The following is a 23,173-nucleotide window of genomic DNA, read 5'->3' as shown; positions in this document are numbered from 1 at the left end:
AATTTCATCATCAATGCTTAAGTGGTTGGTGCGTAAATTTGAGTAACAGTGGTATTAACCAGTCTTCCTTGTAGGTGTATGGCTAGTATCCTATCACAGACAGCATTATAAGTCAAAATAGATCTTGAAATGTACTTTTGATGATGAATGCTTACTCAATTCCTCTTGAATTTATCATTCCTGGCATAGTAAACCCTGCGAATGTGTGGTTCCAAATGGCCAATACCAGTCCATTGCAACTCGCCAATGCCTAAGACATTGATATTTATGTGTTCCATTTCATCTTTAATAACTGCCAATTTTCCCAGATTCTTATTTTGTACATTTGTACATTTTGTACATGTTCTAATTATTAACAGATGCTTGCAGCTTTCTCGCCTCATTTTGAGTTGTGCCCCATTAGCAAATAAAGGTCCCAAAAACTTTATTCCATTCATGTCATCACTGTGAGCTCTATTTTGAGGAGGCAGCTCTTTCCCCCAACATTATTCTGAGTAATTTCCCACCGGCAGGGCTCATCTTCCAGCACTGTACCTGACAACATTCTGGTGCTAGTCATAATGTTTTCATTTCCCAGCAGTATCTGACAATGTTCTGCGGCTACATTCATCAGGTTTTCAGTGGTTAAACTTCCAGAAGTAGTCCCCCTCTCCTTCTTCCTCATCTGTTTTAGTCTGGAAGCTTAGCTGAAACCTGTCCACCATGAGTGACCCTGCTGCTACTTAAAATTCTAATGGCATAGCTTCCAGAATCACAGTATAGCACAAGCCACCACAGCAGGAAAAACTGACAGAAAAGGAATATAAGAATAGGAAAAGAAAACAAAAATTTGCAGATGACAAGTAGGAAACCAAAGAGAACTAGTGATAAACTAATTGAAATAGCAAGTAGCTTTGCTCATAAAAAGGGAAATGCAGATCAAAGCTACATGAAGATGCTATTTCTCACCCATCAGATCTGCTGGAAAGGCACTTTCACACACTGTTGGTAGGAATGCAAAATGGTACATGGGAAGCAGTTTTGAACCATCTCACAAAACTACATATGCTTTACCCTTCCGCTCAGTACATGGCACTTCTGGAAATTTACACCTGATATACACACCTCCAACAAAATGAACTAAGTGTTTAAACTGTGGTGTTACAAGGTCTGTATGAGCCCCTGGAAGGTAGTAAACAGACTACCTTTTAAGGCACTGTCTCCAAAAGAAAACTTGAGTTTAAAGGTTTATAAGATGATGTTTATGACTATTAAATTCCCTGAACACTTAGGCCATCAAGAATGTTCATCCTCCCCCCTCCCCCCCCCAAAAAAAGCTAAAGAGGATAGAGAGAAACACTGTTAACTGATGATATATGGAGGGGATAATAATCAATGTAATGAAACAAGCTATATGAATGGTTGAATGTGAAGCTGATGATGTGCCCTGTAAACTTTCACTCAATCCAAAGTAAAAACATTTTAAAAAAAAAAGAATGTTCAGAGTTCTGGTTACTTTGAACATACTATTTATATAAGGAAATAGTGTAAACATATGCATGTCTTCATGGTATACACTTGCCAACTGTATACTTGCAACCTCCAATAACATTTCTTGAAAACCCTAAACAGGGTTGCTTTGGGTCAGGACCGGCTTGACGGCATTCAACAACAGCAAGCTCTACCTGCTATTTCTGCATTATCCTGATTGTGCTTTCTACAGTTATTTACAAGTCACACATCTAGGAGAATCTGAGAGACAGCTAAGCATTACACAGTTATCGAAAGCCTCCAATCAAGAGCAGAATCTACTAAGACTGTGTTCTAAATGCTTTGTATGTATTGTCATTTAAATCTTAGGGGGTACTATTACTATCTCGATTTTATAAGAAAGAAAATTGAGGCACAGGAAAGTAACAAAATTTGTCTAAGGTCATTGTCACTAAGTGGTAAAGCCAGAATGCTAACTAAGAACATCTTGGCCACTGTTGATGTTTTTAACCATCACATTTGCTGCTTTCTAAAAGTCTTTAGACTACCAGGCTTGAGAACTCAGTGATATCAAACCTAAAATTGTTAATGGTACATGTAGACTAACTTAAGGATTTCAAAACTGAGTGTTTTGTGGGTAAAAGGTTAAAGAGGAAGCAATATAAATCAAATAGGTTTCAATAAGATTGATACAGGAAAAGTAAGCAAGTTTTCTGGAAGCAACCCTTCAACCTAGGAGTTAAGGAAGTCTCAAGTTCTGCAACTCTACATCCTCTACTCACTTGTCTAATAATGGTCCTACACTAGGGACTTAAAACATCTGGGACTACAGGGCTTTCATGAAATCACATCTATTAAAACTTTTCTTTTGCGATGCCTTTTCCCTTTCACACCACTATTTTTCCACACAGTAAGTCCTCTCCTATCAAGAGAACATGTGTTTTAAAGATTTGGGTTTTTGCAGCTGTTGTTGTGTTATATTCCTTGTTCAATTTAATGTTGATCAAAGCATCATCTAAGAGAAGGTTCTAGTCTACAACGGTTTGTAACTATGCCACAGCAAGATGAGTACAAAACTAGAACGTTCATAGCTAGAAACTTCCATACCAACTTGACAGGGTACTTTTGTGTCTTTGGAATCTAGTCAATAACTTTAGACTTATATTTGTTTGTTTAATAAAATGCTGACAAAAAAACAACTTTTTCCCAGAAGCAGCCCCTTCACCTAGATTTAGAGTTTTGAGCGCTTGGTTAGATTCTAGATCCTCCACTCACTAGTCTAGTGTCCTGGCTGATGCCATACACGGGACAGGGCTGCAATTGCTACACCTCACTGATTTCTTTCTCAAATTTCAAGTAAACAAAAACTGCATGTGGAAGAAAGCTCCTGGAAAACTGCCAGCCTAGTACATACACATTAGTTCAAAGAGAGTTTGCAAATAAATTTTTTTAAGTTCTATGACAATATAAATACAAGAATAAATGAAAATGTTGAACATATTTAAATGGGAGTCCTGGTGTGGCACTATAGGATAAGCACTTGGCCCACATGGTTGGTTTGAACCACAAGTCAGAGGTTCAAACTCATCACCAGCTTCTCAAAAACCCAACTTGATGGCACTTACCAACAACAAAAACAAGAGAAAGAATGTAGGAGGAATCATTCTATTTTAAGACGAAGACAGAAAAAGGCTTACAGAAACAATGCTTGGCCAAATATGCTGTATCAATTAGCAAAGTGTAAGCTTCTTATATGAGTCGGTCATGTTGATGACTTGTTCCATTTATCTCACAAACTCAGAGATCACTCAAGACTTCAAATGAATATTTTGTTGTTAAGTGCCGTTGAGTAGGTTCTGACCCTTAGAGACCCTGTGTAGGGTTTCCAGGGAGTGACTGGTGAGCAGGAACTGGCAACGTTCAGTTCAAACCAACTTTGCAGTCAGAGTCTTAGCCCGCAGTGCCACACCAGGACTTAGCTACACAGTATTTGCTCCCCCTTTTCTATTTCTCCCAATAATTTTTCCTGAAACTCATTCCAGGTCCTACTCTACCAAGGTCATCTAAGGAGCACTTACATCGATAATAGCTGCTGCACTGCTGTCTAGGTGTTTGTACAATCCGTATAATACTTCTCGAAGTTTCTTGATTGTTTTCTTATTGGGCTGAAGTAGCATTGCTTGAAAGTTTACTGGCAAGCCATACCTTATAAGGAAGCAAAAAGAGCATACAAACACAGAAAGATTTTGTTTTTTATAAAAGCAAATACTGTTGTATTGGTTCAATCATGGTTAAAGGGAAGAGAGAATCTTATTTTAATAAGCATCTTTATAGGCTCGTGTAATACACACAGAATCCAAACCTTCTCTCATCCTCACTGTCCACTAGAAACCCCTATTGAAAAAGAGTCCATTCTTTTTTAGGAATTACTTAAATCACTACTAAATTTTTAAGATAACCTATGGCCACCCTCAGGAAATAGGGATGACACATAAGCTTAGTAAATACTTTTATAATAATAAAGGACATGAAATTGCCCACATCTACTTTGACAATTTGAGGAAATTTTAAAACAGTAAGCACTGCTGTGGAGAGGATAATTGTTTGATTTTAAGTATCTTCAAATGTTAAAATATTTTAGGTTAATATACCAAAATTATATGTAAAATATTTTAAAGCGCTCCTTTTAAACAAACACCTGCCAAGTTGATTCCAACCCTTAGCCGACCCTACAGGACAGAGGAGAACTGCTCAATGGGGTTTTCTATGCTGTAATCTTTACAAAAGCAGACAGACGGCCTCACCTTTCTCCTGGGGAGCAGCTGGTGGGTTTAAACTGCTAATCTTTCAGTTAGCAGTCAAGTGCCTAACCCCTGTGCTACCAGGGCTGCTCCCTTGTAAACAATCATTGGCTGACATTTTTTAATCTACCTGTAATTAAATATGACATAAGAACAGAACCAGAGATCACAGCAGCATGGACCTCTTTCTCTTCTAAACCTGATGTATTTTATAAACCAACCAATCACACAAAAAACTAAACTCAATGCTGTTGTGTTGATTCTCACTCTCAGAGATCCTATACAACAAAGTAAAACTTGTCCCCCGGATTTCTGAGACTAAATCTTTAAGGAAGCACATAGCCTCACCTTATACCTAAAGAGGAGGTGGTAGGCTTAAACCAGTTAGCAGCCCAATGCTTAGCCCACTGCACCACCAGGGCACCTTACACACTTCACTGCTGTTAAGTGACATGGTGTTGGTTCTGACTCTTAGTGACCCTGGTTTCCGAGGAGCAGCTGAGCTGGTGGGTGTGAACCTCCAACCTTATGGTTAGCCGTCTGGTGCTAATCCTACAGTGCCTCCCCAGGACTTTATAAGCTCTATGACAGTGACCATTTCTTCCTTAGGATTAGGTCTTTGGTTTCTCAATTCAATTTCATATTACTGGACTGTGTTACAATGCGGGATGGACATGAAGGGACCTATGAATGCTTAACTTCCAAATTTCTCCATTTACTTTCTTTACCTTAAAACAGACTCAACAAAAACCCTTAAAGCTTTCACATGAATCCACGCAATAAATGCCTCACTGAAATTCACTTTCAGCCACCGGACAAGTGGACCCTATAAAAAGAAGGAGAAAAAGAATAAAATGAATCACTACAAATCTGGTCTCAAAAAAAGCAATCAGAAACCAAACAAATCTTTTTAAAGAAATGGACAGCCACTTAGGAATCTATAGGAGAATTAAATCACCTTATATGCGGCAGCTTCAAAAAGTTCATGGATAATGAAAGTTAAATAGAATGGAATTCTTCCATGAGCTTTCTGAGGTCTCCTCCTATTTCACTTAAAAATACTGCAAACATTATTCTCATTATCTTAGATACATTACCTTAAATTAGGCTAAAGGCCAGCCATTATTCCACAACGTTAACAGATATTAAAAGGCACAGAACTGATTTACTGCACAGAAAAAGGCATAGGTCTTAATGAAAGCAGTTTGTTGTTGTTAAGTGCCGTCGAGTCAGTTCCGACCCATAGCGACCCTGTACAGGGTTTCCGAGGGAGTAGAAAGCCTCATCTTTCTCCCGCGGAGCGGCTGGTAGTTTCGAACCGCTGACCTTAAGGTTCGCAGCCCGATTCGTAACCACTATGCTACCAGAGCTGGTACAAAATATAGAGGTATCCTAGGTTTGAAAACCAAAACCATTCCTCTAAAACATTTACTACATTTATATATAATTCAATTTATAAACAGCTTCCCAGGAACAAAGACAGTTACTTGGGCAAGTCATTTGCTGCCTGAGGTTTCTGTTTTCTCCTCTATCAACTCAGAGGTTGATCCAGATCTCCAAAACCTCTACATGCTGTGAAACTTTAATCATTTTGTTATGTAATACAAGTGCTTTCTAAACTTAAGATATTTCTAGTACTAAGTAAAATGTCTATTTTAAAGGAACATATTTCAAATAACTACATGCATCCTCTTTACATTTAAAAGATAAACATCATCAATTTTTGTAATCAGCAGTTACCATCAGCAGTTAGTTGGATATTAGGTTTATTTGGCTATGCCAACCAAATAATTTAAGAAAAAATGGTAACACCACCAATAAAAACAAAACAAAACAAAACCACAGTGAAAGTCTTTGATTAAATATCTGTTTCTCAAAAGGGTTTTAGATCTTCTCTGATGAGGTGATTATTTTGGACATTAATTACCTGTTAGTTTTCCCACAGAGAAGATGCAGGGATTTGTAAAGCATTTGCAATCATTTTAAATGCAGTTTGGCATTACAAAAGGAACACATTTTCACTCTTCCTGTTTCCCCTTCCACACAAGCTTTTGGTCTTCACAGGACTCCTATCTTGACAATGGCCAGAGAGTAGATACCATCTTTCAAAGGTACAACTTCATCCCTGCTCCCATTAGCACACAACTCAAGGATTTAAATACAAATCCTTTCAGCAAAAGATTGAAAAGGTAAAAAAATTCGTACTGAAAAGAACTGCTTTTATTTATAATAACTTAATTAATACCCCATCTACTACAGTTGTTGTTGCAGAAAAGTCGGTTCCAACCCATAACGACCCTGTATATGGTTTCAAAGGAGCAGCTGGTGAGTTTGAACTGCCAACTTTGCAGTTCAAATGGCGTTGCAGCCTGCCTCATTAACCCACAGCGCCACACCAGGACTCCATCTACTACAGTGTTGTTGTTAAGTGCCATCGAGTCAGTTCCAACCCATAGTGACCCTGTAAAGGGTTTCTGAGGAGCAGCTGGTGATATAGCACAGTTGTTGTTAAGTTGTTGTTAAGTGCCGTAGAGTCGGTTTCGACCCAGAGCGACCCTTAACAGGGTTTCCGAGGCTGTAAATCTTTACGGGAGCAGATCGCCTCATCTGTCTCCTGCGGAGCAGCTGGTAGTTTCAAACTGCGGACCTTGCGGTTCGCAGCCCGATTCGTAACCACTACGCTACCAGAGCTCCTGATATAGTACAGTAGCACTAACTAAAACAGTGCGTTTACAATGCACATTGGTTGAGCACTTAGAAGCATTTGTTAGTTTGAAGGCCTTTATTGAAAGATTGTTGTTGTCGTTAAGTGCCCTTGAGTCAGTTTCATCTCATAAAGACCCATAATCTAAGCTTGCTTTGAGAAAATTCATTCTCATTCTTCAACAGAAAAGAAAAAAAAAAAAAGAAAGAAACACAACTGTTTTAAAAGAAAACCAGAGAAGCTTTGTTGATGCTAAGTGCTGTCAAGTGGGTTCCGACTCATAGTGACCCTGTAAAGGGTGTCCGAAGAGCAGCTGATAGGTTAGAACCATCGACCTTTCAGTTTCCAGTCCAGTGCTTATCCTACAGTGCTGCACTGTTGTTATTGTTGTTGTTAAGTGCCGGTCAAGTCAGTCCGACTCAGTAGCAATCCTGTACAGGGCTTCCAAGGAGCAGCTGGTGGGTGTGACCACTGACCTTGAGGCTCAAAGTGACCTTGCTATCCAGGCATTATCCTGCCCCTCGCTACACCAGGACTTCACAGTGCTACATTAGATTCTCTTAAATAAAAACAACATCATTTTTGTTCTTAACACTTTAATACTAAAATTTAAGAAGACATACAAACTGCTTTTTCTTGTCAGTAGAAAGCCTGTTCATTTCTTCTTTATCTGCTTTCATCTCCTCTTCATTATATTGGAAGTCACGAACAATGAATCTGTATTGTGGGGGAACAAACAAAATTGTCCAAGCCGTGTACAGCTGCTCCAACAAATTCAAAACCAATAACAAAATCACCTTACTTGTTTTCCCTGGCTTTGTGTCTGAAGTCATCGACGGCCTTCCTAAATAAGGTGACATTACAAAGGTAACTGTCTTGGTCCTCGGAGAGTACACTATGAGAAAAAAAGACAAAGTCCACTGAAAGACTGACAGTTCTCTTCTTCAGATATGAGGTAGAATTCACAGCCCTCCCTGAATGCCTCAATTCTACTCAGCCGCATTACTTCAAACATGATGGTAGTACCTCAAACATTAAGAATCATGAGTTCCAACCTCTCAGTGTCATGGTGATAGAAATGATGCTGCAGTATGATAGAATTCTGCAAAACTAATTATTTGTTCATTTCAAATACCTTCTTTAAACAGCATGAGAGATGACTATACACATGGACCTCACCATATGAAATACATAGAAATCAAATTGACTACATCTGCGGAAAGAGACGATGGAAAAGCTCCAGGGGGCAGACTGTGGAGCCAGACCATCAATTACTCATAAGCAAATTCAAACAGAAGCTGAAGAAAATGAAAACAAGCCCACGAAAGGCAAAATATGACCTCGAATATATCCCACCTGTATTTAGAAATCATCTGAAGAACAGATTTGATACATTAAACACTAAAGACCGAAGACCAAAATAGTTCTGGGATGACATCAAGAACATCATACATGAAGAAAGCAAAAAGTCATTAAGAAGACAAGAAAGGAGGAAAAGGTCTAAATGGATGTCAGAAGAGACACTGAAACTTGTTCTCCAGTGTAAATATGGTGAAGCAAATGCAATGAAATGAGGAGGTCCAAGAGCTAAACAGAAAATTTCAAAGATCGGCTCGAAAAGAAAAAAACAAATATTACAACAAAATGTGCAAAGATCTGGAATCAGATAACCAAAAAGGAAGAACACGCTCAGCATTTCTCAAGCTGGGGCAACTAAAGAAAAAAATTCAAGTCTCGACTTTTGTTATTGAAAGATTCTCAGGGCAAATTATTGAATGATGCAGAAAGCATCAAGGGAAGATGGAAAGAATACACTGTATTCTTCCATCACTGTACCAAAAGGAAATGGTTAATGTTCAACCATTTTAAGAGGCAGCATATGATCAAGAGCCAATGATACTGAAGGAGAAAGTCCAAAGTGCATTGAAGGACTTGGCAAAGAACAAGGCACCAGGAATTGATGGAATAAAAATTGAAATCTTTCAAGAAAGTGAGGCGGCACAGGAGACACTCACTCATCTCTGCCAAGAAATCTGGAAGATAACTATCTGTGCCCATTCCAAAGAGAGGTGACCCAACTGAATGCGGAAATCATCAGACAATCTCTTTGATATCCCACGCAAGTAAGGTTTTGCTAAAGATAATACAGAAACGGCTACAATCATACATTGACAGAGAACTTCCAGAGGTTCAAGCCAGATTCAGAAGAGGCTGTGGAATGAGGGTTATCATTGCTGATGTCCAATGGATCTTAGCTTTGGCTAAAAGCAGAGAATATCAGAATGATGTTTGCCTGTGCTTTATTGACTACACAAAGGCTTTCGATTGTGTGGATCATGACAAGCTATGGACAACGTTGCAAAGTATGAGTATTCTGCAACACTTAATTGTGCTCATGAGGAATTATACATGGACCAAGAAGCAGTTGTTTGAACAGAACATGGGAACACTGAATGGTTTAAAATTAAAAAGGTGTGCAACAAGGTTGTATTCTTTTACCATACTTATTCAACCTGTATGCCGAGCAAATAATCCGAGAAGCTGGGTGTTCTAGGAAAGAAAACATGGCATCAGGATTGGAGGAAGACTCGTTAACAATCTGCGATATGCAGATGATACAACCTTGCTTGCTGAAAGTGAAGAGGACTTACAACATTTACTGATGAATTACATCTCATTGTAAAGAAAACAAAAATCCTCACCACTGGACCAATACACAAAATTCTTATCAACGGAGAAAAGATTGAAGTTGTCAAGGACTTCATTCTTCTTGGATCAACCATCAACACTCATGAAAGCAGCAGTCAAGAAATCAAACGACGTATTGCATTAGGCAAATCTGCTGCACAGGAACTTTTTAAAGTTGTCACCTTGAGGACTAAGGTGTGCCTGACCCAAGCCATGGTATTTTCAATAACCTCATATGGATGTGAAAGCTGGACAGTGAATAAGGAAGACCATAGAAGAATTGATGCTTTTGAGTTATGGGTGTTGGAAGAGAATGTTTAAAGTGCCATCGGTGCCAAAAGATCCATTTCGGAAGAAGTACAGCCAGAGTGCTCCTTGGAGGCCAAGATGGCCAAACTTCATCCCTCATACATTGGACATATTATCAGGAGGGACCAGTCGCTGGAGAAGGATATCATCTTTGGTAAGGTGGAGGCGTCAGAGAAAAAGTGGAAGACCCCAACGAGATAGACTGGCCAAGTGGCAACATCAATGGACTCAAGCGTGGCAACAGTAGTGAGACTGTCCCAGGATAGGGCAGTGTTTCTTTCTGCTGTGCATACGGTCGTTATGGGTCAGTACCTACTCGATGGCACCTAACAACATCATCATCAGTGTCAGGCGGATCGAGACAAAATTGGTGAGTGGGTGGCTTGTTTCCAGTGTCTTTTTCCTTCTTTCTTAAGTAGCCTCCTCCTCCTCTTCTGGAAGCAGGTTTCTTTTGTCTCCAGCCCAGCCCAGTCCCCATGAGCCTGTCCCCCTCCTCCTGCACTGTCAGTCCCTCAGACCTCCTCTGTGAGTGTCTCACACTCACCTCCTAATCAAAAATTGTTCATTGCAACTGTCGAATCAACCTCAGAGTAAACACAGTTTGATTTATCTCGGGGTCCATTCAAGTCGTTAGAAGGTCCAAGTGGAGTCACAGCACATGGGCATCATCAAAAAGAGCTTTCAGGATGTTGTGCCTGTCATACAAGTTTATAATGCTTTGGGGGAAAGCTCTTGTACAGCAATGGCACTGATTTGGCTTTCAAAACCGACTTTAATATGGAAGGTCTACAAGGCACATAGTCAACAGTGATGGTCTTGGGGGGAGGAGAACATTAGCTGGTGGGTAATTTTGTTCTTATTTTTCTAGTTTCTGGAATGTTCTTAACACAATGTTTTGATTTTTATTTATAATATATTACCTTAACAATTAAAAAGTTATCAAAGTTTTACAAAACAGAGGAAATGCTTATGAAATTCAGAGATATTTTCATAAACACACCAAAAACTAGAGAAAGAAAAAGCTAGCTTCATTTTCCCAGGAAATCTAAGGACTGGTTAGCCAAGTACACACAGAAGGGAACTACAAAGTATAAGGTCAGATTGGCTTTAAAAACAGAAGGCTTCCTGGCTCTTGTCAGCCTGCCACAGGATGGACCACCTAGTAGTGGGACTGGTAGACACCTCTGGGAGCATTCATCTCTGGGATCATGGATCATAGTCGTGCAGAGAAACTCAACTGCTCTGCATTTATAAAGCTTGGCTGTGGCTGTGTGCCATGGAGTCGGTTCCGACTCATAGCGACCCTGTACAGGGTTTCCGAGGCTGTAAATCTTTACAGGAGCAGAAAGCCTCATCTTTCTCCCGCAGAACAGCTGGTAGTTTCGAACTGCTGACCTTGCAGTTCGCAACCTGATTTGTAACCACTAAGCTACCAGAGCTCCTTTTTATAAAGCTTAAGCCTCCTTTATGAGAAACTGAGCCTTCCTCAAAAGGACCCTTACTTCGGCTCCCAGTGCTTAGCATACCCAAAAGGCAGCTACCATGTGGACAGAGCTCAAATTCAATACCCTTTTTTATGCCAAGATTGACTCTGACATGCAAATTGATTGAAATCCAAACAAATACAAATCCAACTTAAAAAGTTATTTCAGAGCCATTATCATATTACTCCTTTAAGTTCTGGCACTTTGCCATTCTGAAGATTCTTTGAAAAGCATTTAGTGTTTGACAAGGCCATTATCAGTGAGCAGGGTACCTATTATGCAAATTCCTATCTATCACTTGGAGACCCAGGGCACAGAGGTGCATCACTTACTCAAGTCTTGCAGTGAAAGAAGCTGAGATAAACTCAGTCTTGTTTTTGGACTAAATCCCAGTGTACCACCTTACTGAAATAAGATTTTAACAAATCACTTGCTTTTCCTTCTTTTCTCCAAGATAGACATTTCTTACAACTCTACAAAAAGCAAACATAACCCCAGGAACTCTAAATGCAATCGTTTTATAGTCATTCAGCATGTACAGGAGCCTAGGTGGCTCTGTAGGATTTGTACTGGCCTGGGAACCACAAGCTCAGCGGTTCAAACCCAAAGGCCACTCTGAAGAAGAACAATAAGGCTTTCTGCTCCTGTAAAGATTTACAGTCTCAGAAGCCCTATACAGGGTCACTCAGAGTTGGAACCAACTCGGTGGCAGAGTTGAGTGAAGCCTCAATACATACACCAAGTTCTTGCTAAGTATTAAGAATAACACTAATTAAGCCATGTTTCCCTGATCTCGAGGAAATGATTCTATGAGAAAACAACAGGTTACTACAGTAAGAGTTTTTAGGGTGACAGCTGTGAAAGATAGGAAACTCATCAACATTAAGTAGAGCTTGACAGAAAAGTGGGGACCAAACCTTATCTAAGCAAGAAAACTTGCACACACACACACACACACACAAAAAAAAAAAAACCGGAAAAATTCAGCAATCCCATGGATCCCCAGCTCTCCTGGCTTCTCTACATGACAGACAATGTGTAAGACAGACTGGGACAAAAAAGGGAATGACTAGCTGGCTGAGGGGCACAGAAGATGAAACGTCAAATGGAAACTAGAAAGATAGGCAAAGCATATAAGAAAATTCCAGGCTGACTCCCACATGAAAATGTATGCAGGTGGGATAGATGGTGTATTTGGAGAACTACCATAAATCAAAGGTAGCATAGTGGTTACGAATCGGGCTGCGAACCGCAAGGTCAGCAGTTTGAAACTACCAGCTGTTTCGCGGGAGAAAGATGAGGCTTTCTACTCCCGTAACGATTCACAGCCTCGGAAACCCTGTACAGGGTCGCTATGAGTTGGAACAATTCCAAGACACATAACCACTACCACCCCCCACACACCACCATAAATTAAGTACACCTGGAACATAGGGCACCAGGAGAAGCGAGTGGGTGTGTGTAGGGTGTATGTGTGTTTTGAGGGAGCCAGTTAAAAGTGAAGAACAGACAGGATTTATGTGGGAGTAACAGATCTGTGTCTCACAGAGAGGAAATGGCAGTGATGTGAAGGACTGATACGAGGAGGGAACACTAGAGATTAGGAGCTAATGGAAATTACACAAGAGTCAGAAGTCTAAACTGAAGCAGCAGCAGTAAATGGGGGGGGGGGGGGGGGACATTTTACAGTAGGTTGGAACAAGACATTTTTGCTACTTGACCATTTTGAACTATAGAATAGCCACTTCATGTGGTTCAACCAAATACTGTAAGAGAGAGAAATGACAATTGATTAGACTGGGACTTTAGATTAGATTAGAGGAAAAGGTTCAACATGATTAACGATCATGCTTCTGGTGTGGATCTCTAGGTAGGTGCTGTTACCACATGCTACATGTAAAATGAACAGTGTGGGACTGAATGTGGTGCTGGTGGCTACCCAGAGGACATCTGCACGGAGTGGTCCAGCAGAAACCTGGTTATATCGGTCGAAAGCTATGGTGGGAAGGCAGGCTACAGATGGAATGAGATAAATGGGTGTGTCAGACACGGGCTGACAGAGAACAGATTGCCCTGGTGAAATAGAACAGCTATGTCTACAGTGGCCAATATTCAGGGGTACCAGAGTCTCACTCAAGCAATTCAGGCATAGAAGATAGGTTGTTATTTTTGTTGTTTAGTGCTGTCGAGCCAGTTCTAACTCATAGCTAGTGGGTTTGAACCGCCAACCTTGTGGTTAGCAGTCACTGCTTATACTACAGAGCCGTACCATAGAAGATAAGGACTCCACAGAAGACAGAAGATGACAATAAAAATTCAATTGACGTGAGAGTTTTAAGGTCACAAGGGTCAGAGCTGATGTTGCTGCCAAGAGAGGGGCTGAAGTGGTGACTAAAGAATCCATGTCAGTAAGAGCAGAGGCACCAACAAAGGAACCAATCAGGACAATGCAAACAGAGTGCCAGGGACCTGGAGATGCAGACAAGGTCAAAGGGCCCGTTCAGAGGGAGTGAAAAAGATAGAGAAAAGGTTGGGGTCCAAGAGCTGGATTCCAGCTGGGATTCCAGAGGGAGAGCCTTTCTAGTGGTTGGGGGTGAGACCACAGTAACTGGTGACAGAAATCAAGTGGCAGTGACAATCCAAGGGCTGCAGCACCGGGGACTGAGAAACAAACTGCCGACCAGCTTTTAAATCAAGGCAAACCCAGCAGTCGTCTTACATATGAGGCAGAGCAAGGTAACAAAATAGAATGAAAGCCACAAGGAAAGGAGGGAGGTGAGAAAGTAACATCTTTTCATGACTAAGCGTGGACTTGAACCCTCCCCAAATGGGATGTTGGCCAACAGCTGTGCTTCAAAGTGGGCTCAGTATAATTCAACCTGTGAGAAATAACTCTTGTGGGCGTCTTCAGGAATTCATGAGATGGCTAGACCTGGCAAACAGATTGTTGGAACAAGCAGGCTGTTCTAGGACTAGGAAATTGAAATAAGAATACAGCCATTAAGACAATGGGCAAGCAACGTTGGCTTCTCTGGGGGGAAGGAAAATGGGACATGGCATAGAATTGTATATGGGGGAAAGGGAACTGGAGGAGGGGCTTTTTGGAGACAAGAAGAAAAACCATTTGTAGCAGGCCATGTGGAGCACCTGCCCTTGTCTATGGGGCTGGGCTCCCGATTTTGCAAAATAGAATAAAGAAAACCTCACTCTCACTAAGATGAGCAGATTGGATTACTTGAGCGCTTGTCAGTATAGATGTTTCTCACAAACGTAACATTAAAAGGTTCCACTAGGTTCAAATATATAACCCAAACTTTCTCTGTGCCTTTACTCCTGTTTTGTAGAAGTAGCAACACTCTAGTCAATGTTTTTTAGATATTCCACATAGCATCTTCAGTCAACCACATGACTACTAATGTTCTCTGGAAATTCCCACTGCTACTTATCTCTCTCCTAAAACCTGCTATCCCCCTCTCCGTTCAATCTGTCCCACTGCCCCAAGGTATCGTCCCTGTCTTTCTTCATAAACGTTATCTTTCCAACCCCTCCTCCAATTCATAAGAGAATCTTTTCTTCATACAATGGCTAGAACCATTTTTTTCAGGCCTTCATCATTTGGAATCTAGCTCCCCGAATACAAACCTCTGCAAAGCACCACTAAGTTTGTGAGGGTGTTTACAAAGGTCAGGGAACGCTCAGGGTCAGAGTGCACTTAATGAGTCATCCAAAAGACAAGTACTGCCTGCAATTAAAATGTTATTGCCTGACATGTTTTGTAAGGACCTAACTGATTTTACCTGATTTTGCCTACCTAGAGGTTGCTTGACTAAACTCTAGTCAGGCTCAGAAAAGCATTTTAAATAGATAAGGCCTCAGTTTTTAGTTCCCTCTAGAGACGAGGTCAATCCCTATTCTGTACATTAGCCTGAACATGTCCTCCTGTTCAGGAACGTGCTAAATCAGCTCATGCTGCCTTAAACTATCCTTTCACCCCTAGCAACAGCGAGAACCAGATAAGAAATAGACAGGACCCAAGGCCAGATGCCTGATGTTTTCCTTTACCCTAGCCTAAGAACAAAGACCACCAGTAAAACTGACCAATTAAACTAGAACATCTCATACTTTGCCAATTGTTACCTTATAAAAACTGGCTTGTACTGTAAAGGGGGGTCGCCTTTGTCTCCTGCTTTTGTGAGTGAAGGTGGACCCCAGAGCATTGGCAAATAAACCTCTTGCTGTTGCATCAAACTTGAGTCCTGGTCATCTTTTTGGGGTCTCCTACTGGACAGGGCCATCTGGGGCCCAACAGTTTTCCCTTTAAACTTGCTAAAATATTTTCCAAAAGACCTAAATCTCTGATAGAGCAGCTGAGGACTCTAAGCCCAAGGACTGAGAAAGGCTGTGTACCTGCAAGCAGAAGGCTGGCTTCCAAAATGTGCCCTTTGGACATTTAAACGGATACGTACATTTTTGTTTTGTATGTGCACATCAAATATTTTTGCTATGTTCATTTGTGAAAAATAACATGTAAAAAGGAAGTTACAGGATGAAAGTACAGTAACTGTTATTGCAGGGCGGGGAGTGTAATCACTGAGATGAAACAAAATATATGATTGGTTGAAAGTAAAGCTGATAATCTTGCCTGTTAACCTTCACTGAATTCATTTTAATTAAAAAAAAAAAAAGATCTAAATTTCCAAAGTAATGTTTTTTCCAGCTTCATGCACAGAGTTAGTATTACTTGTGCTACAAGTATCTTATATCTGTAATATTTAAAACTGCAAAACAAAAGTAATACATAAGCATCACTATTGACACTTTAAGACTTTGACTTTATTTGGGGGTCACAAACCACTTACTTCCAAAAGAAAACTCCGTAAAAGGGTAAACTGTTTTCTGAAACCTTAGAATTCTTTTTTTTTTATAATTATTATTAAATAATTTTATTTTTGTTGTTGATGAGAATATGTATCAATTTAACAATTCCTACATGTACGATTCAGTGATACTAATTATACACTTCTAAGATGCACAATTCTGATCCTCATTTTCCATGTTGTTCTTCCTCCAGTAAAATAAACTCACTGCCCCCTCGGTTTCCTATCTCATCTTATCAGTTGCTATTGTCAATTTGATCCTGTGTAACTAGACTCCTTGTGTGGCACGGTAGGATCGGCACTGGACTGTGAACCACAAGGTCAGCAGTTGAAACCCACCAGCTCTGCTCCCTGGAAACTCTACATAGGTCACAATGAGTCGGAATCAACTTGATGGTACTTAACAACAACAATTAAAATAGCACAATGCTCAAAGAAGACATTCTTAACTCATTATGCTACACTTCTGTTTGGTTTTAAGAAGCCTTTAGGGGATATTTTGTGTATAAGGTTTAAAGATTAACCAATGGCAATAGTTCCAGGGGGTCATTCAGGCTGTATGACTCCAGAAATTCCGGATTCCATGAAAATGTGAAATTCTGTTCTGCATTTTCGCCTTTTTGATCAGAAATTTTCTACAAAACCTTTATTCAAAACATGCAGTAATGGTGGCTGGGCACCACCCAGTTCTGGTCTCATGACAAAGGAGGAACATGATCCTGGAGTCAGTTAACCATACAGTCCGTTTCTCTCCTCGTCAACTTTCCTTCCTCTGCTGTTCCAGCTCATGTAGCATTTTTAGTCCTTCTTTGGGAAAAAATCTGTACTACTTAACTAGCCTACACATCGTTTTCCTGGAAATCTGGCTTTGCCTATGTACAAAGTGAAGAACATTGTGTGTGTACTGAGTCCTTACTCGCCTCCTTTACCTGCCATCTAGACATGAATTTAATGCCCTACAGAGCACAAGTGAGACAGTAACATCTGTCAGGATTAACTACTTTAAGGGCAAAGTTATCAATGCAGTCTTCAGTTTATCATGTGCAGGGCTGCACTGAAAAGTATTTTCCCCAAAATGGGCATGTTGTTGCTAAGTGCCGTCGAGTCAGTATTGACTCATAGAGACCCAATTCAGGTTTTCGGAGCAGCAGCTGGTGGGTTTGAACGGCCGACCTTGTGGTTCGCAGTCCAGTGCTGATCCTGTAAAGTATCAGTATTTGTGAAACTGTAATAACAATAATACCACATTTTATATTTTGTGTACCCCACACCAAAGTCTTACACCCTGGTGTGTCCTAGGATAAACACTGCTCTTGGAAACCATATACAGGCTATGAGTTGGAATTGACTCAGCGGCATACAACAACCACCACCAAGTCTTAAAATAACCTCATGAGATATACAGGGAAGGTACTATGCTCACTTTACAGATAAAAAATGAGGCCCAAAGAAGTTAAAAGACTTACCCCAAGTCACACAGCAAGAGAACCAGCAATAGAACTCAGATCCCTGGGTCCAGGACTCTTTCCATTATACTAAGCTACCTCCTACATGACACAATGAAACTGGGAAAGAAAATATTTCATGGGCCTGGCCTTACTAACACCACCTCTTTCCTATCTCCTATACCTTCCTTTCACCAGGCTGCCTCCTCTGGAGGCATATACACACAAAAGAATGTTTTGTGGGTTGCAGATACAGTGTATTTAAATATTTTCCCAAAGAACACCGTATGCGGCAATGGCAGAACAAAGGAAAACAATGTGGAGCCAAAAGAGTAGAGACTCTGGAGTCACTGGCTGCATTCTACACTGAACCACTGGATACATAGAGTCATGAGTCTTGTAGCTGTTGGGCACCATCTCGTCAATTTCGACTCCTAACAATGCTGTGCACAACAGAACTACACAATTCCCAGTCCTGTGCCAGCCTCACAATTGTTATGCTGGAGCCTACTGCTTCTGCCACTGTGCCATCCATCTCGTCGGGGGTCTTCTTTTACTCCGACCTTCCACTTTATCAAACATGATGTCCTTCTCCAGGGACTGGTCCCTCCTGGTAATATGTCTGAAGTATGAGAGATGATGTCTGTCCATGAGCACTTTGGCTGTATTTCTTCCAACACAGCTTTGTTTGTTCTTCTGGCAGTCCATGGTACTTTTAATATTCTCCTCAAACAACGTAACTAAAATGGATCAATTCTTCTATGGTCTTCCTTATTCAGTGTCCAACTTTCACATGCATATGAGGTTATGAAAATACCATGGCTTGGGTTAGGTGCACCTTAGTCATCAAACTGACATCTTTGTTCTTAAAATACTTTAAGAGGTCTTGTGCAGCAGATCGGCCTAATGCGATACGACTTTTGATTTCTTGACTGCTACATGTATTTTAGGCAACTATTTAATCATTTTGCATTTTGACTTCCTCATCTGGAACAGTAACTGCCTACACCACTTCACAGAATTGCTGTCTATATCAAATTAGACAACATCTTGTAAACCCATAAATAAAAAAGAGCTTCACAAAAAACTTTGAGGCTTATGTTTTGTTTTTTAAAGGAAAGAACAGGTTCTGCAAATTCTATGCTCCTTGGAAAATGATGGTGAAGATTTGGAGGTAGAAGCAGAACTCTGGCAGGACATGCTAGTGCCATTCTGGCATACTTTCTTTTCAAGGGAAAATGAGGAATTACTGTTACAAAGCAGGCATACAATTAACTGAATGAAAAATGTTCAGATGGCAGTGCAATGTCGCAGAAAAAGGACCCACACCAGAGATCTGAGTTCCAGTACAAGTCCTGCCACTAGTGACCAGTGTGAGTCTGATAGATACCTTCAACTCTCTGGCCTCAAAGTTCTACATATATAAACAACAGTGGGTCAAAAAGACTGTGCCGATCCTTCCAGATTTAAAATTAGATAACTATAGCGTTACTACAATTCCCTTCTTTACAAGTTGAGAATATTGGTTCTTAGGCAGTAAGTTTACTGCAAGAGAAAGACAGCTAAGAGATTTCCTGATCCAAACTATAAAACGAATTCTAGGAAATAAACAGTTTTACAGAGACTACTACTACTTACTTGCTAGACCTTGGGACTACCATTTCAGCTAGAGTTTCATATTGCTTCATCCAATCATTGTGGTTTAACCTGCAAAAAAAAACAAAAACAAAGTACAATTAAGCACTGGAGAAAAATAATCCTATTTCTTGCCATATTCAGAATGAGAAAAAAATGATGGAGCAAATAAGAAATTTAGCTATAGGCAAGTGCACTTCATACCTAGCCAAAGCATCACCTAGTTTCCTACTGAGAATAAATTCCAAATACAACTCACCACCCTCTCATACCCAGTAGCAGTGCAAGAGAGGTACATCCTAGAACTAAGTTTGGAAAAGAAGAAAGCAAAGTTCGGATCCCGTATACTGTCAAATGCTATGGTTGATACACGTGATCTCATTTTTAAAAAAATAAGAAAAAGACGTTAAAATCCCTATCATTTCTAGTAAGTGGTCTTTAGAAAGGTTAGATAAAACTATTTACTGAAAGTACAGAGTACCAGGAAGTATTACATACATAAAGTTAACAGTAAACTACATTGCCAAGAAACACGGTGCAACAACCTCCTCTAGAGGCCACTGGCTTTGGGAGCAGTGTTGGAGAGTTAAAATTGACAATAGTGTTTCTAAGACAGGAAAGACAGTAACGCATTATGTAATGTGACCCAGGTCCTATGTTTCTAGTGTACAGAAAACTATGAATACTCATAGTTTCAGAAACAAATTTAAAATAAAGGTTGAATGAGGCAAACCCTTTACCTGGGCAATAACTATTTTCCTATAGAGTATAAACAACATATGGACATAGTGACTAGAAATGGTCGGTGCCCCTAGATAGCAGAGAAGAATCAGGAAACAAAAATTCAAAGCACAACTTTTAGAATCAAGCCCTTAGTTTTATTAGCCCTTCTTCATGTGCATAGAATAATTCAGAAACCGATATTCTCAATAAAGAAGGAAAAAAATGCATAAGTGAGAGAATATTGCAGCCACTGTAAATTCTACGGAGGTTCTCCCAGCCCTTTCCAGGTGTCATCAGACATATTCCAGTATTCCTGATTCCTAACCACATAACAATGCAGAGCACAACATAAGACGAATTCATGCAATGATGCTCGGAGGAGGCCCCACAGTTCCACAGATCTGAATCCCAAGGATTCCCTAATAGCAAGGCTTTAGTGTAAGGCGCTGTAGAATCACACTTGACTGAGAACCACAGGTCAGCAATTCAAACCTAGAAGCTGCTCCCTAGAAACCCTATACAGGATCTCTATGAGTTAGAACTGACTCAACAGCACTTAGCAACAAGTGTAAGGAAGTAAAACCATTAACAATGTTTAATAATAACACAATACAGAATCCCAATCTCCTGTGAGTGTTCAAAGGTTTCATTTTACTATGATTAAACATTAATGAACACAGAAAGCCTAATCTAAAGGAGCCATCAAGGGCCATCTATACTAGGGCTTGGCAAACTATGCACCCCAGAGTTTAAACCTGTTTTAGTAAAGAAAGTTTTATTGAAACAAAGCCACATCCATTTGGTTTTCAGCTGGAAAGTTGACATGGAAGTGATGGGTAGCTGCAATAGACCTTGTTGTTGTTATGTGCTGTGGAGTCGGTTCTGACTGATAGCAACCCTGTACAGGGTTTCCGAGGCTGTAAATCTTTACGGGAGCAGAAAGCCTCATCTTTCTCCTGCAGAACAGCTGGTAGTTTCAAACCGCTAACCGTTGAGATTGGCAGCCCAATTTGTAAGCATTACGCTACCAGAGCTCCTTGCAACAGACCTTAGGTTCCATAAAGTCTAAAATATTTACTATTTGGTCCCTAACAGAAAAATTTTGCTAACCCCTAATCTAATTCTCCTTTTCTTTTTATGGGACTTAATTCATCCTAAATCTAATGCTGTCAAGTCAATTCCAACTAATGGTAATCTTTGTGAATGCAAACTACCACATCTCATTCCCATGGAGTCAGCTGCTGGGCTCAAACTACTGAGCAGGGCACATACTTACTGCGCTGCCAGAGCTCCTAATTCATCCTAACCAGTCAGAAAAACTTTTCACAAAAACAAACACAAAGACCTTCCTTACTCTTTTGAAAAATCTGAAATCTGTATTTGAAAAAAAAAAAAAAGCAAGTAATTTATTATTTATTACTGGAGAAGGACATCATGCTTGACAGAGTGGATGGTGAGAGAAAGAGAGGAAGACCCCCAACAAGATGGACTGACAGAGTGGCAGCAACAGGCTCAAACGTAACAACAATTGTGAGGGTGGCACAAGGCCAGCTAGTGTTTCATACTGCTGTGCTTAGGGACCAGTATGAACAGGAACTGACTCAACGGCATCTAACAACAACAACCTAACAATTTTTGATGAGTCAACTCTACCAAGTTACTAAATTTTATTTGGAATCTCAATTTATCATTAGTATCTCCAACTTATGAGTTAAATTCTATTGTGTCATATGAGTACACACTGGTTGACTGAATGATACAGTTGGAGTCTCTTTCCACAGGTTTTATGGTAATTTTCAAATTGCAATACCAGATACTAACATTTTTAAATATTTAAACAAGTACAAGCCTTTAGCAACAGAAAGACATACTTTGGAACTACCACTAATAATGTGATGAGATACTCTGAGTCAAGAACAAAGTCATCCTTCTTCACAATTTCTGCTAGACTTCTAGTTAGCAAGCTTCCCCTAAAGAGTAAGAAAAAACAAATCGTTAGGGCAATAAATATGTGTAAGAAAGAATAAAGAAACAGCAAACTAATCACACTCACACATACTACATACATATCGTAAGAGATCAGCCTTGGTTAACATTTCTATTGCATTGTTGTTGTTGTTGTTGTTAAGTGCTGCTGAGTTGGTTATGACTCATAGCAACCCTGCATATGGTTTCCAAGGAGCGAATGGCGTACTTGAACCACCGACCTTGCAGTCTAGCGCATTAACCCACAGCGCCACAGCAGGACTCCTTTCTATTGCATAAGAAGTCAAACTTTAGCAGAATGTTTCCCATCCCTGCAAACCAATGGCATGCTGATGAAACTTATCAAAAGTTGCTTCCAGTATCTCCCTATACACCACTCCTCACTTATTGACATGGCTAAGTTCCAAAGACCAAGTTGTTTTGTTAAAATCGATGTTATGTGAAACATGGCGAATGACAACACCAATCACAACCCAGAGGATGAGTACATCACTGCATAACTGCTCCACTGAGCATCAGAACCCAGGCAAGCAGACACCTGGTATGAACCACCACAACCAGCCTCACTCTTGCCTTTCACCTCAGTGCTGCACGTCGTTAAGGTACAAAATTGTCTGATGGCAAAACTTTTTGCTATTACTGTATATGAAAAATCTCAGATAACTAGATAAAAAGTGAGGAGAAGGAGTCCTGGTGTGGCACTGTAGGGTAGACACTGGACTGCTAACTGTAAGGTTGGCAGCTCAAATCCACCAGTCGCTACTTGGAAACCCTACACAGGGTTGCTAAGAGTCGGAATCAACTTGATAGCACTTCACAACAAGAAAAAGGCATATTTTCTCTTTGCATTTCTCTTGATTACACACATAACATCTTGACTGGAAAACTGCTGCTTAATAGACATCAATTAAAAGTCGACTTCATCCTAATTATGAAATTACATCATCTAAGCACAATCTTTGGTTTGCCTCCCTCAGCCTGGCTGCCGTTTTATACCTGGCAATTTTGGTTAGTTAGCACAATAAGCAGCTCTTTCAAATAAGTCTTCATT

The 23,173-nt window shown here is 40.2% G+C and overlaps 1 protein-coding gene across 1 annotated transcript in view; it reads right to left on the bottom strand.

The window, feature by feature from the left end:
- The window catches only part of ATP6V1C1 (ATPase, H+ transporting, lysosomal 42kDa, V1 subunit C1), a 45,555-nt gene that overhangs the window by 8,484 nt on the left and 13,898 nt on the right, over nt 1-23,173 (bottom strand). Inside the window, exons 6-11 of the mRNA XM_006830622.1 lie at nt 22,008-22,106; nt 19,417-19,485; nt 7,778-7,870; nt 7,599-7,692; nt 5,000-5,097; nt 3,549-3,675 (exon numbers count right to left, since the gene is read on the bottom strand). Coding sequence (XP_006830685.1) covers nt 3,549-3,675; nt 5,000-5,097; nt 7,599-7,692; nt 7,778-7,870; nt 19,417-19,485; nt 22,008-22,106 — 580 coding nt within the window. The remainder of the gene's footprint in view (nt 1-3,548; nt 3,676-4,999; nt 5,098-7,598; nt 7,693-7,777; nt 7,871-19,416; nt 19,486-22,007; nt 22,107-23,173) is intronic.

The sequence above is a fragment of the Chrysochloris asiatica genome, unplaced genomic scaffold, assembly GCF_000296735.1.
Source record: "Chrysochloris asiatica unplaced genomic scaffold, ChrAsi1.0 scaffold00001, whole genome shotgun sequence".
Lineage (NCBI taxonomy): Eukaryota > Metazoa > Chordata > Mammalia > Afrosoricida > Chrysochloridae > Chrysochloris > Chrysochloris asiatica.
This window is presented reverse-complemented; position numbering and strand designations above follow the sequence as displayed.